The 12,410-nt window shown below is 37.5% G+C and overlaps 1 protein-coding gene across 1 annotated transcript in view; it reads left to right on the top strand.

Moving 5' to 3' along the window:
* Positions 1-6,235, top strand: part of LOC121307886 (intracellular protein transport protein USO1-like) — a 32,073-nt gene extending 25,838 nt beyond the window's left edge. The window contains exons 3-5 of the mRNA XM_041240203.1: positions 128-724; positions 2,970-4,590; positions 6,229-6,235. Of these exons, the coding sequence (XP_041096137.1) occupies positions 128-724; positions 2,970-4,590; positions 6,229-6,235 (2,225 nt within the window). The remainder of the gene's footprint in view (positions 1-127; positions 725-2,969; positions 4,591-6,228) is intronic.
* Positions 6,236-12,410: the final 6,175 nt, after the last annotated feature.

Raw genomic sequence — 12,410 nt, 5'->3', positions numbered from 1 at the left:
TTATAGGCACAAATAATATTACTTGTCTGCTAAGAAATCAAATAATAACAACTTGTTAAATTAATCTGAAAGTGAATTTGAGGACCTAAGTACACAATGCTGATTTTCCATTTTTTTCTTCTTTCAGTCAGAATGTTGAGGCTTGTTCTGGTTGGGATGACTGGAGCTGGGAAGAGTGCAGCAGGAAACACAATCCTTGGCAAGAAGGTGTTTTTATCCAAGTTTTCTGCTGGTTTGGTGACGAAGGCGTGTGAGAAGAGGACAGGGGAAGCTGCTGGGAGGCCTGTAGCTGTGATTGACACACCGGGCATCTCTGACACACAGACCCCTAAGGCAGCTGAACAGGAGATTCTGAAATGTCTTGATCTCTCTGCTCCTGAACCCCACGCTTTCCTCCTGGTGATGCAGCTGGGACAAATGGCAGGGGAAAAAAAGAAAACAGTAGACCTGCTGCAGGAGAAGTTTGGTGAGGAAGTTGTGAAGAAAACCATCCTGCTTTTCACACGTGGGGATGAACTGAAAGGCACACCGATTGAGGAGTTCATAAAAGAAAATAAGGAATTCCAGCAGCTTGTTAAGAAGTTTGGAAACAGGTACCACGTCTTCAACAATGATAACATGCAGGACCGCACCCAGGTCAATGAGCTACTGGAGAAAATAGACAGCATGGTAGAAAAAAACAAGATTCTTCTAATCCAGGAATGTCAAAAGCCACCCTCAGATTGTAAGTAACACAATTATGAGACACACAGATTTGAGTTTTATACTTATTTTCTGGTTCTCCCGGCTGCACAGGATGTGAAAATAAAGTTATTTACTTATTAATAAACAATTAGATTTATTTTCTATACAGCGACTTATTTGCAGCTGGATAGGCATTATGATGGGCAGGTCTGGACTTTTCTGACTGTCATTGCACACTGAATAGTGTTGCTAGACCAGGGGAATACATGACCAAACTATTAACAGCCATCAGAATACAATCTTGGAAATGAGATGTGGTCATTTATATATGAAATTGCAACCCAGTTTTTGCTAGATTTCATACATTGGGCTCTATACTCAAACATTTGAGGAGATATTATGCGATTTTCAAATATATTCTCCTATTTGCGATTCTCAAGAAGGAGAATTTGTGTATTCAAGGTCGTTCTAACTGGGTTTCTACTTGGTAAATATTGCAAATCAAAACTATATATTGTTAAAAAAACACACCACAACCCTGAAACGAAAGAATAGTTAAGCATGGTAACCTAATGGTTTAATAGTGATTCTGACTATTATTGGCTGTATGGAGTACCCTAAAAGATACAATTATCATGCTACAGTAAAGGCTTTTTTAAACTGTGCTGTTTGAAGAATTTTTCGCAGAGCCGTTTATAAGCAGATAATATGGCTACTTCTAGATAAGTAATGCTTTATTTGCATATTTCCCTACAACACATTGTTTTTAAATGTATTGCTTTCATTCACCTTAACTGAAAGCTACTTGTTTTTACTTACTCTCCTGAGCCTTTCTGATCTCGAAGCACAGTTGTGCTGTACTGATGAGCCCCAAAAAGGGTGAAACATGTATACAGCTGTATATGTATACAGTTTGTATACAAACATGTAAACAGTTTGATTGGCTCTTCTAATGTTTTATTTTCATATTTCCCTAAAACCTTTGTATGTGTGCATAATATATATATATATATTAAGATATATATATATATATATATATAGATATATATATATATATGAAGAGCCTTGAATCTATAAAAAGCTTATTGTTTTGAAAGTGCATCACCGGAAGGGGTGGGGCTTGTTGGGCCATAAATCACTCAATGGGCAGGGCTTTACATTAGAACGAGAAAAACCCAGCAAGGCTGGAAATATTTCCAAAGTCTTGCCTCCCTTGATTAAAAAAAAGAAAATCTTGAAAAATATATTCCATAGACATTGATCCTTTCCAAAAAACACAATGAGATTTTACCAACTCAGATTGTACTAATATCTGGTCTGGCCCATGGACTAATATACTGTAATGAAATCTCAAGTACCTAATATAGGTTACAGGCAATTTGTGATGTTATATACAGTATGCGTTTGTCATGTCTTTGCCAAATGATTGTATATTTGACACTCTAAAAGAAAGAACATGGTTGTATAGTAACCATGACAAGCCTTAATCTACGAAAATTGCAGGATACTGCTGTTAGAATGTCAATGCTGCAGCCTGCGCTCAATGGTGTTAACCTCTGTACTGTGTGATTGAAGATTTTTTCCTCCAATTGAAGGAGCTATTTCTGCATGAAGGAATGCCATCAACATTGAAACAGATTTGTGTTTGAAAAGGCAGGTTGTATTGGAGTGTCATTTCAAAGGCAATCAATAATAAATTCTCTACTCAACAAAATAAAAAAATACAAATCAGGAATGTTGTTTTTGCCAAACACTAAAATACATAACTGTTGGGCAGGTATCCTTCAATGTATTATATTTTAGGGGTCTGTGACATTTGGCCCTGAGAAAATTAATTCCCGACAATTGGTCCTGCTGACAATTGGCACCCCTGATAATTAGTCCTGGAGACAAATTGCCCTGATAATAATTGGTCCAGCCAGCCTGCAGGTGCCCCGCCAGACTACAGGGGTTGCTGGTGCGCGGTTAGCCAAGGGTACTCTGGCCGACCTAAACCCACCCTCCCTGGGCGATGCACCCTGGGAACTCCCAGTCACGGTCGGCAGTGACATAGACTGGACATGAACACGCGCTCTCCAGGCTATAGGGCACATCCTGCATTCCACATGGAGCGCCTTTACTGAATGCACCACTTGGTAGCCCCATGCTCTCATATTCTAACATTTGTCTACATTAAAGTAATACTGAGTAACTGAAAAGTGCAATCATGGTTTACAAGAAAAAAATGTTCTCAGTTGGTCCAGTACCATCCCTGGAAATTTAACTTTTTTTTGCAGCAGCAGCAGCAGCAGCAGCAGCATCTGAAAACAGGAAGCTGAGGCTGGTGATGGTTGGGAAGACTGGTAATGGTAAGAGTGCCACTGGAAACACCATCCTGGGCAAAAACATGTTTCTATCTGAAGCTGCTGCCAAATCAATAACAAGGACGTGTGAGAAGGGAGAAGGGGTGGTGGCTGGCAGACACGTGTCAGTGGTTGACGTGCCAGGCTTGTATGACACCGCTCTCTCGCAAGAAGATATAAGAAAAGAGATCACTATGAGCATCGCCCTGTCTGCCCCAGGACCCCACGCTTTCCTCCTGGTGATAAAGGTTGATCGATTCACAAAGGAAGAGAAGAAAGCAGTGAAGCTGATCCAGGAGATCTTTGGGCAGGAGGCAGCAAAGTACACAATGGTGCTTTTCACTCATGCAGACAAACTGAAAGGCAAGACAATTGAAACATTTCTAGAGGAGGACAAGGACCTCAAAAAGCTAGTTAAGAAGAAGTGTGAGGACCGGTATCACACCTTGAACAATGAAAACCTGAAAGACCGCACCCAGGTCACTGAGCTACTGGAGAAGATAGACAGCATGGTGAAGTCTAATGGAGATGGCTGCTACACCAATGAGATGTACCGGAGAGCAGAAGCAGTGATCAGACGAGAGCAGGGGAGGATAATGAGGGAGCTGGAAGAGGGAGGAAAACAAAGAGAAGGAGAGAGGAAACTGAGAGAAAAGGAGGAGGAGGACAAGATTAAAAGACAGCTAGAGGAAGAGAGGAAAATAATGAAAGAAAAGTTTGAGAGAAAGAATGAAGAAAGAAAAAAGAAAGAGCAGGAAGAGCAACAAAAAAGAGAAGAAGAGATGAGAGAGAAAGAAAAGGAACTGGAGAAAGAGAGGAAAAGGATGGAGGAAGAGTACAAAATAAAGAAAGTGGAAAGATTGAAGAAAGAGCTTGAGGAACAACAAGCAAGAGACAAAGAGATGAAGCTGAGAGAAAAAGAACTGGAGGAAAAAAGGACAAGAGAGCTGGAGAAAGAGTACAAAAGAAAGTCAGTGGAAAGAATGAAGAAAGATATTGAGGAACAGCAAAAAAGAGAAGAAGAAATGAAACAGAGAGAAAAAGAGCTGGAGGAAAAGAGGAAAATAATGAGGGACGAGTATGAAGAAAGAAGAAAGACACAGATTGAGGAACAACAAAAAAAAGAGGAAAAGATGAAACAGAGAGAAAAAGAGCTGGAGGAAAAGAGGACAAGAGAGCTGGAGAAAGAGTACAAAAGAAAGTCAGTGGAGAATGAAGACAGAATTGAGGAACAACAAAAAAGAGAAGAGATGAAACAGAGAGAAAAAGAGCTGGAGGAAAAGAGGAAAAGAATGAGGGACGAGTATGAAGAAAGAAGAAAGACACAGATTGAGGAACAACAAAAAAAAGAGGAAGAGATGAAACAGAGAGAAAAAGAGCTGGAGGAAAAGAGGAAAAGAATGAGGGACGAGTATGAAGAAAGAAGAAAGACACAGATTGAGGAACAACAAAAAAAAGAGGAAGAGATGAAACAGAGAGAAAAAGAGCTGGAGGAAAAGATAGAGAAAGTGCTAGAGGAAAAGAGGAACAGAATAAATGAGATAAAGCAGGAAGCAATGGAAAAGTATGCCAGAAGAATGGCAGAAATATCCTCTAATGTTACAGAACAAATTTCTCTGGGAGTAAAAATAGGAAAAGTTCTGCTGGGACTAGTAGCAGGAGCAGCAGGAGCAGTAGCAGGGCTAGTAGCAGGGGCAGTAGGAGGAGCAGCAGCAGGAGCAGTAGCAGGACCAGTAGTAGGTTCGGAATTAGGAGAAGAAGCAGCAGGAAAAGGAGGAGCAGTAGTGGGAGGAGTATTAGGAACAGCAGCAGCACCAGTAGGAGTAGTAGTAGGACTCGTAGGAGGAGCACTAGTAGGAGCAAAAGAATTAGCAGTGAAAGCAGGAGAAGCAGCAGCAGCAGCTGTTGGATCAAAAGCAGCAGAACGAAGGATAGCAAAAGAAACAAAAGAAAAAGCAATAGCACTAGACGAACTAGATAAAGAAATAGAGGAAAGAACACGAGAAGAAGCACGAAAAGCAGACATACAAATAGAAGCACTAAAAGAAACAGCAGAGAGGTTCCTGCGTGACTAATCCAGTAACTGAATCCTCGAGATGAAGAATCATATCTGAGCTTCATTAATATTGTCAGTAGTTTTTACACACCATGTTCTGACATTTGAATTCCATCACACAAGGTCCATTATTTGAATTATTTTATATAAAATATCATTGATCAAACACTACATGTAGAATACAGGGACTTGGGACATTGTCTTAAGAACTTAAAATACAAAATGATGATGAACGTTGAAAATGCACGTGCATAGTCTTTCATTGCAAGGATTCAATTAGAGATTTATGGTTAACCGTTTAATTTTTTTAAGAAAAAAATGGAACCAAAATGGAGCTTAAAAACCGTATGTATTGTTTTAATACAATAAACTCTAGAGTCGAGAAGAAAACACAGTCAGATATTTGGAATACATTTTCAGCTGTAGTCAACGATGCATGGTATGTTTCAAAGTTCTGAAAACATAAAGCATGTTTTTCTTTTACATTTTAATGCTTAACTAAATTTATGAAAGTGATAGAATGAGATTGGATGTCTAAAGCATTTTTCTACATGGCTTAAGTAAATAATGTTTAATAGTCCCTCCATGCTTCCACGATTTAAAAACAATCACGGAATTAGCCTCTGCCCACAATGTTCAATCGTATCCGATTGATTAGAGTCAATTCAAAATGTGGTGGAAATGTCTTAAAAAAACGTTTTACGGTATAAGAAGGTAGCAATTACCATAGATACATAAAATACATATTATGTGTAATAGAAACAAAAGAGATGGTTTCTGATTGGATCAGAGTTTCCAACCATTTCTTTACAATGAATGAGATGTGACAAGAACAATTCAGTGCGTGGTGTTAGCCTAGAACGCTCTGTTTCTCAAACATTGGCAACTGAGGTGACCAGATAGCAAGGTCGGCATTAAAAAAACACCACCACCACAGTCCATAGCTCTAAATAAAACATGCAGGAGGCTTTTCTGTTGCAAAACGTGTGAAGTGTGGTAAAAATGTATGTGCTTGTCTACTTTTTTTATTTAGATCAACATATTACATTTGTTTATTAATTAAACATCTGAAGGGCTACCTTGGTTTAGATGTTATCAAAATACCAGATTTACACTGTTTTTCAGTAAAAAGTTTTTTCTTTGCAGATTTTAGGAAATTTTACCGTGGATTTCTGTGGGGACTCATTTTAGTGGGAAAAATTGTGTCTAATAATTAGGTTTATAATATATTAATCAACTGTTTTGTTTTTGTTTTTTTAATAGGATGGGGTATCGTGGTATTTTGTGAGATCTGAGGTTGTTACGGGTGGGAGCGGGATAACACATGCAAGAAACGTATTGGTAGTGCGAGGCGGGGAGGGGGTGGGATTTAGAAAATAGTCCCCTCAGGGCTCTGTACTGCTGCATTTGAGATCATCTGATCGTATCCAGAATTTTCTCAGTAGCCTCCATTTTGTAAAAACAAAAACAATAAACGAATCAACAACTGCGTTTTAAGAGGGAAACTGAACTGAAATTTCCAAAAATGCACATCCCTGCTAGTAATGGCACTCCAGCAGAGTGCAGGAAGTGTCTGTAGCCATAAAAGAGATCGCTGAAACACTGGTAGAAGAAAGGGTTTCGAAACACCCACGTAATGGAGATGATCGCGGCAACACTACTAGAAGAAAGGGTTTCGAAACACCCACAGTAATGGGAACTGAGCTTCCACCAGTATAAGGGTTTAAAAACACCACCCAGTGAAGTGTTTTAAAACAGCACTCGTGAGGTACTGGAAGTAACACCCTTCACTGGGAGTTTTGAAACGGCACTCCTGGGGTACACTCTTCATTGGGTAGTATGAAACCCTGAAATGTGTCAGGATACAGAAATGTGCAGAGAACATTAAAAGGGTAGGGGCTCATTGAGTAAAAAGGGCACTTTTCAAGCACCACTGGGGGTGGGGGGTGGGGGGGTGGGAATAACCATGTCCCGTTTACATTCCGATTGTAACAGCGCCCCGTTATACAAATGTTATAACTTTTTAACACACAGGTATGCTTAAATTTCTATTCAACATGTACTCTTATTGTTATTCAAGAAATCTAATAGTATGGATGTGGCATAACACTCACCACTTCATTGAAAACTATATTAACTGGTAAAGTAACTGTTAATGAAAGCACGAAATATTACATAATAAATAATATGTATGCCATAAAAAACATGTTTCATTGTCTAAGATAGTATAACATAAATTGTAATTTAATGATACAGGAAGGCATCCATAATAATATATGTTTTTATATACCGTGTGCTTGTTGCGTGTTTTGGTTCACTGGTAAAGGGCTTAGCCGTCCGGTGGTAGTCAGGGTTTGGACTGTACAGTTAGTTAATGCTCAGAAGAGCTAGGTGTTGTTTTGTTTGCTTAATTGTTTATTTTCTGTTTAATTAAAATTATAGCGCAGCCACGCTGGAAAAAATCAATTTCTGTGTGTCGGGTCTGATTTTTAAAGGTGCAACGAACCCGAGAAGGCAAGATTTACATTACTATATATATATATATATATATATATATATATATATATATATATATATATATATATATATATATATATCGCGTTGGGCCACTTTTCTCTCAGTAGATACCAGACGAGAGGTATCCCTTGCTGGCTCCAATTGCAGCCCGGCCCAACGCCGTTTTCTGGGGGAAAACAGCGGCCAAACTTGTCACATGTGCTGATCGCTCAGTTTTTATCACAGAGTGCATGAATGTATTGGCCTGTGTTGCATAATTAGCCTTGAACTGAAGGGGTTAAATCAAGTTGGGTCACTTTATTCTCTGCAGATACCAGGCAAGGGGTATCCCCACTGCAAGCTCTAATTGGGGTTAGTCCGGCCCCACAAGTTTCTCAGTAGCAAATTTAAACAGTGGCTCTTTTTTTTTTCACCACAGGCTTCTGCTACTCATAAAAAATACCATCAAATACTGGTTGTAATTTGCTGTTACTATTATTGCAGAATGAAATACAATCAAGTATATATAAAAAAATGAATCAACTTAAACATCACTTTAGCAAGTTTAGACACAGACAACAGTAAAAGTTACACAATAAATAAAACATAAAAAATAACAAACAAAACTAGAGTTGCAAGCACCTTTATGGCTTCCTAGGTTTCATTTTGAAATATTATCCTCCATTTGACCAATCTACTTCATTAAACTATGGGTATTACTTCTCATAGGCCTTTACAACACCATGTAAAGAGTTGGGCAAAATGTTACTATGTCCAGTATGTCAGTAATGAGCTCTATTTAGTGGTGGTGAGAGCATATATGGATTCCTATATATCTCTTTCATAACAACTATAACCCTATCTGCATTCTCGAAGAAGTTATAGGCAGTTTTATAGCCAGTTTTGTATGCTGGTGATGTCATCCAGCGTGACTGCCATGTTTTTTTACTGTAGTAACTTCTCAATACATTTTTCAATATGTTGGTGTTTTAACAATCTCTGCAAAATCCAACATGGCTGCTGAAACATGTGACCTACAACAATTGTTTGTTTTTGGGTTTTTTTCACGAATTGACAATTCCTACCATTCTGGCTCATCTCACTACCCCATTCCTTCATTCTTTTCCTCCCTCATCTAATTGTGTATGAACAGGAATTCCCTGTTCAACTCTTATCTCTCTCAGGAATCTTTCCATATCGACTTTCTCTGTAAGTGAACAGGAATGGTTCCAAACACTCTTCTGTCTCTGCACTCTCTAAACAGCCATAATCCTTGAATTTGTGAATTGCTTCTTGTACATTTTCTTCCTCCATTGTAAGAATGGATGGCTTTAACACATTTCCAGATAAGTTGTCTTTGTTTGCTTCCACCCATTGACTTGCAGCAACCAGGTTTTCAATGATTCCAGGTTACTATGAATAAAAAAGTTTAAAGCTTAAGACACTTCAATTTTGTATTGTGCATTTGTTGAACTTCATAATGTATCAATTAGGCCATTAAATTGAGAAGTTTAGGAAATATAATTACAGTCGAAACTGCTAAATGTAAAGGGACTGAGGAATATAACTTAATACAATGAAATGCATTATGCTTCTGTAATTAGATGAAAATCCCAAACAGCTTTAATAAGACTTTCTTTCAGCTTACTGTGTGCAACATTCTAATATGTATGGCATTAATATACTGTACACTTATTTAGTTCCAGTCCATATATTGTTGCTGACTGTATTGTATCACCGTGCTGTGCATTAAGTCTTACTGAGATCTTGTGGCACACGTAATATTCAGCTAGAAAACAGTGGACTTCAGTCCATTACAGCTGTAACATGGTTAATTTCTACATAATTTGTATGCTATGCGAATACTTCTCTACATGTCAGATTTTATAAGTCATTTAGTTCGAAGAAATGTTGCATATATTCCATCCCTTATTTTTGTTCGTATGTTTTATCTTATTTATCTATGTTCTTCTGTTTCTTAATGCATTTAACACGTTTGAAGAAAATAAAATCAAAAGTTGCAGTGGGCTACTTCCAAACATCATGCACAATCCAAAACAGTCCAACCTTGATATCACCATACAGTATTTTTTTTTAAAAAACACACAGTAGTCTGCATTATATCCTTGAAGTTACATAAACTGGTTCTGGTGAAAGCTCAGAATTGAAACAGTTATTGTCCGGTGGTCAGACTGAATCCGGTGTGTACTGTGCGTCTTCTTATTTCCCAAAGAGTTATGCGATGCAGCTGCAATGATCATGTGCCTGCAAGGTTTACGAGAATAAGGTAACCCCAATGTGCTAAAATACAGTTGGTCATAGACTGGCAGATGAAAGTGAAATGAATTGTATGCTTGTTAAATTTGATTTGCATTAACTGGAGTGTGACATTAAGCGGATTCCACTTTATCTGTTATATTCCTGGTCCAGAAAACCTTGACATACTTATTTTAATTTCATAGGATCAAAGGTTAAAAATATCATTTGTTTTTGCTGATTCCTCCTATTTGGATGAGACCAGATTCAACTTGGCACAATGTACTGCTAATAGTTTCATATATGATTCATGTTTGAAATTCATTAGCGAGTACAGTGCATATTGTTAATGATTAAAAAATTGTTCTTTTTCCTTTATCTCTAGGATTAATATTGTAAATAAGGGATGAGAATATATGCATACATTTCTTAGACTAAATGCCTTATAAATCTACTTTAGATAAGTATAGCATAATGCATACAACTTATGTAGACAATAACCACGTTTACCTCTGTAATGTCCACTGAAGTCCACTGTTTTCTCTGATGAATATTACGTGTGCCACAATGACTCCTCATGTAAGACTTGTTGCACACTTGTGGTGTAGCAACTGTTTCTCCACTGCCTGGATTCTTTAATTCCTTCATCCCATCATAGAAATGCCACTCGTTCATTTGTCAGACAGTGGAAGCAAACACAATGTGCTCCAATGTTGTAGGTTGCGGCCACTGGCTTATATCTTTATTGAAGAAATTCACATGCAATATTTAACAGAAAATATTTTTTAAAGAGATTAAGTTCTTCTACAGGTTTACTGTTACTGTATTTGCAATACTGCATGCTACTACATTTGCAATAACTTAAAACAACTAGGTAGAAATGTTTGTAATTTAAATGTGTTTTTTTATTGTGTTAGAAGTTCCACATGCTGCTACAACTGTTTAAGTAAGGTGTGTGTGTATTTATATATATATATATATATATATATATATATATATATATATATATATATATATATATATATATTCACATCCTGACCACTTGTTTACTCTTGTAAATTGCATTGCACTTTCAAGACGACTTTGCATGTCTCTGCATGTCTCCTTCCACAGGAGAAACAGTTCTAGCAACACATGAGAGCTGTAACACAATTAAAAAAACACATCTTTAGCTACCCTTTAAACATGCTTTCCCCTTCCCACTTAGCTAGTGTTGTTTCTTCCATTGCATCCACATTTAGGCCTGGACCAAATCAAAACTCTGACCCACTCGTTAATCGCAAATTAAAAACATAGTATTGATGGCACACTCCTGTGGGGTAGAAGCAATACATTTCTAACAAACAAAAAATCTGCCATCATTACCAGGTTTATAATTTGCGATTAGCGGGTGGACAGTATTTTCCTGACATCTATAGGCAGTGTAAAGATACAAGACGTTAGGCTGGTAGAGATACATTAGAGAGGTGTGTGTGTGAACAAGTTGTATAAATACAAAGTTGAAAGTAAATACCCTCAGCATCCCCCGTATACATTACAGTGGGTCATAGTTTTGATTTTGTGTAGTCCTTAGTTTAATTATTTATTATTTGTCTTTCATTCTTTTTTGTCTGAAACTTTTATTTCAAACATGTACCCACTCTGTTGGGACAACTGTTCGTATGTCACATTTGAAGACATAATGCTTGTGCTGTATATGAAAGGTAACAATCAACCTAGGCTGGGTTATAATTCAGTCAACTTTTACAAGCATTGATTTGGTTATAAAAGTTCACCCCTTAGGTCTACAACTTAATTTATTTTTTTGTAGCTTTATCCTGTGATACAGACTTGTGATTTATTAAAATGATTTGATCTTGGTATCAATTATAATGGTATCAATTTCAAATATTACCACAAATAGGAACAACCATAAAGACAGGAGCCAATGGAAAAAGATTACTTCTTGTAAACGTATACATTAATCTTAACCTTCCAAGAATAGAAAGTGTTGATGTGGGGCTCGCGAGGCCGTACAGGGGAACTGCTGTAGTTGTAATGACTGTGATAAACAACAGGCAGGGCAGCCTGAGATCAAACTGTCATCCTGATGATGCCCTCCTCCTCCACAGGGCTTTGTTCTTTGTCTGTAAATATAACTATGGCGTAGGGGGTATTAGGTATTAACATGCATTACGTTATAACAAGTATTATGTAATAATAATTTCCAATTCTGTAACATTGTTTTCAACCATAAACATAACTTACTTGCTATAACTATACATTATACATAAAGCAGATATGTTTTGGGAAATATAAAGCAGAACATTTTTCAAGATGAAATTAGTAAATAAAACAATCATAAACCGGACTTAACTTGTAGTTGGTACAGTTTGGTTTTACCCCTAATTCTGGTTTTTATCACATTGTTACATTATTTCTTATATAACTGTCTTACCCTTGTAATGATCACTCTGCACAACTGAGAAGCAGTTGTACTGTTCTCCCTAAGGAGATACTACCGGCCCAATATCTATAACTAACTAAGTCAGCAAGAGTGACAGACAGCAAAAGCAGGGACGTCAGAGGTGTCAATT

This window comes from Polyodon spathula, chromosome 60 (assembly GCF_017654505.1).
Source record: "Polyodon spathula isolate WHYD16114869_AA chromosome 60, ASM1765450v1, whole genome shotgun sequence".
NCBI lineage: Eukaryota > Metazoa > Chordata > Actinopteri > Acipenseriformes > Polyodontidae > Polyodon > Polyodon spathula.
Note: the sequence above shows the minus strand (reverse complement) of the source record. Positions and strands in the feature narration are given on the sequence as shown.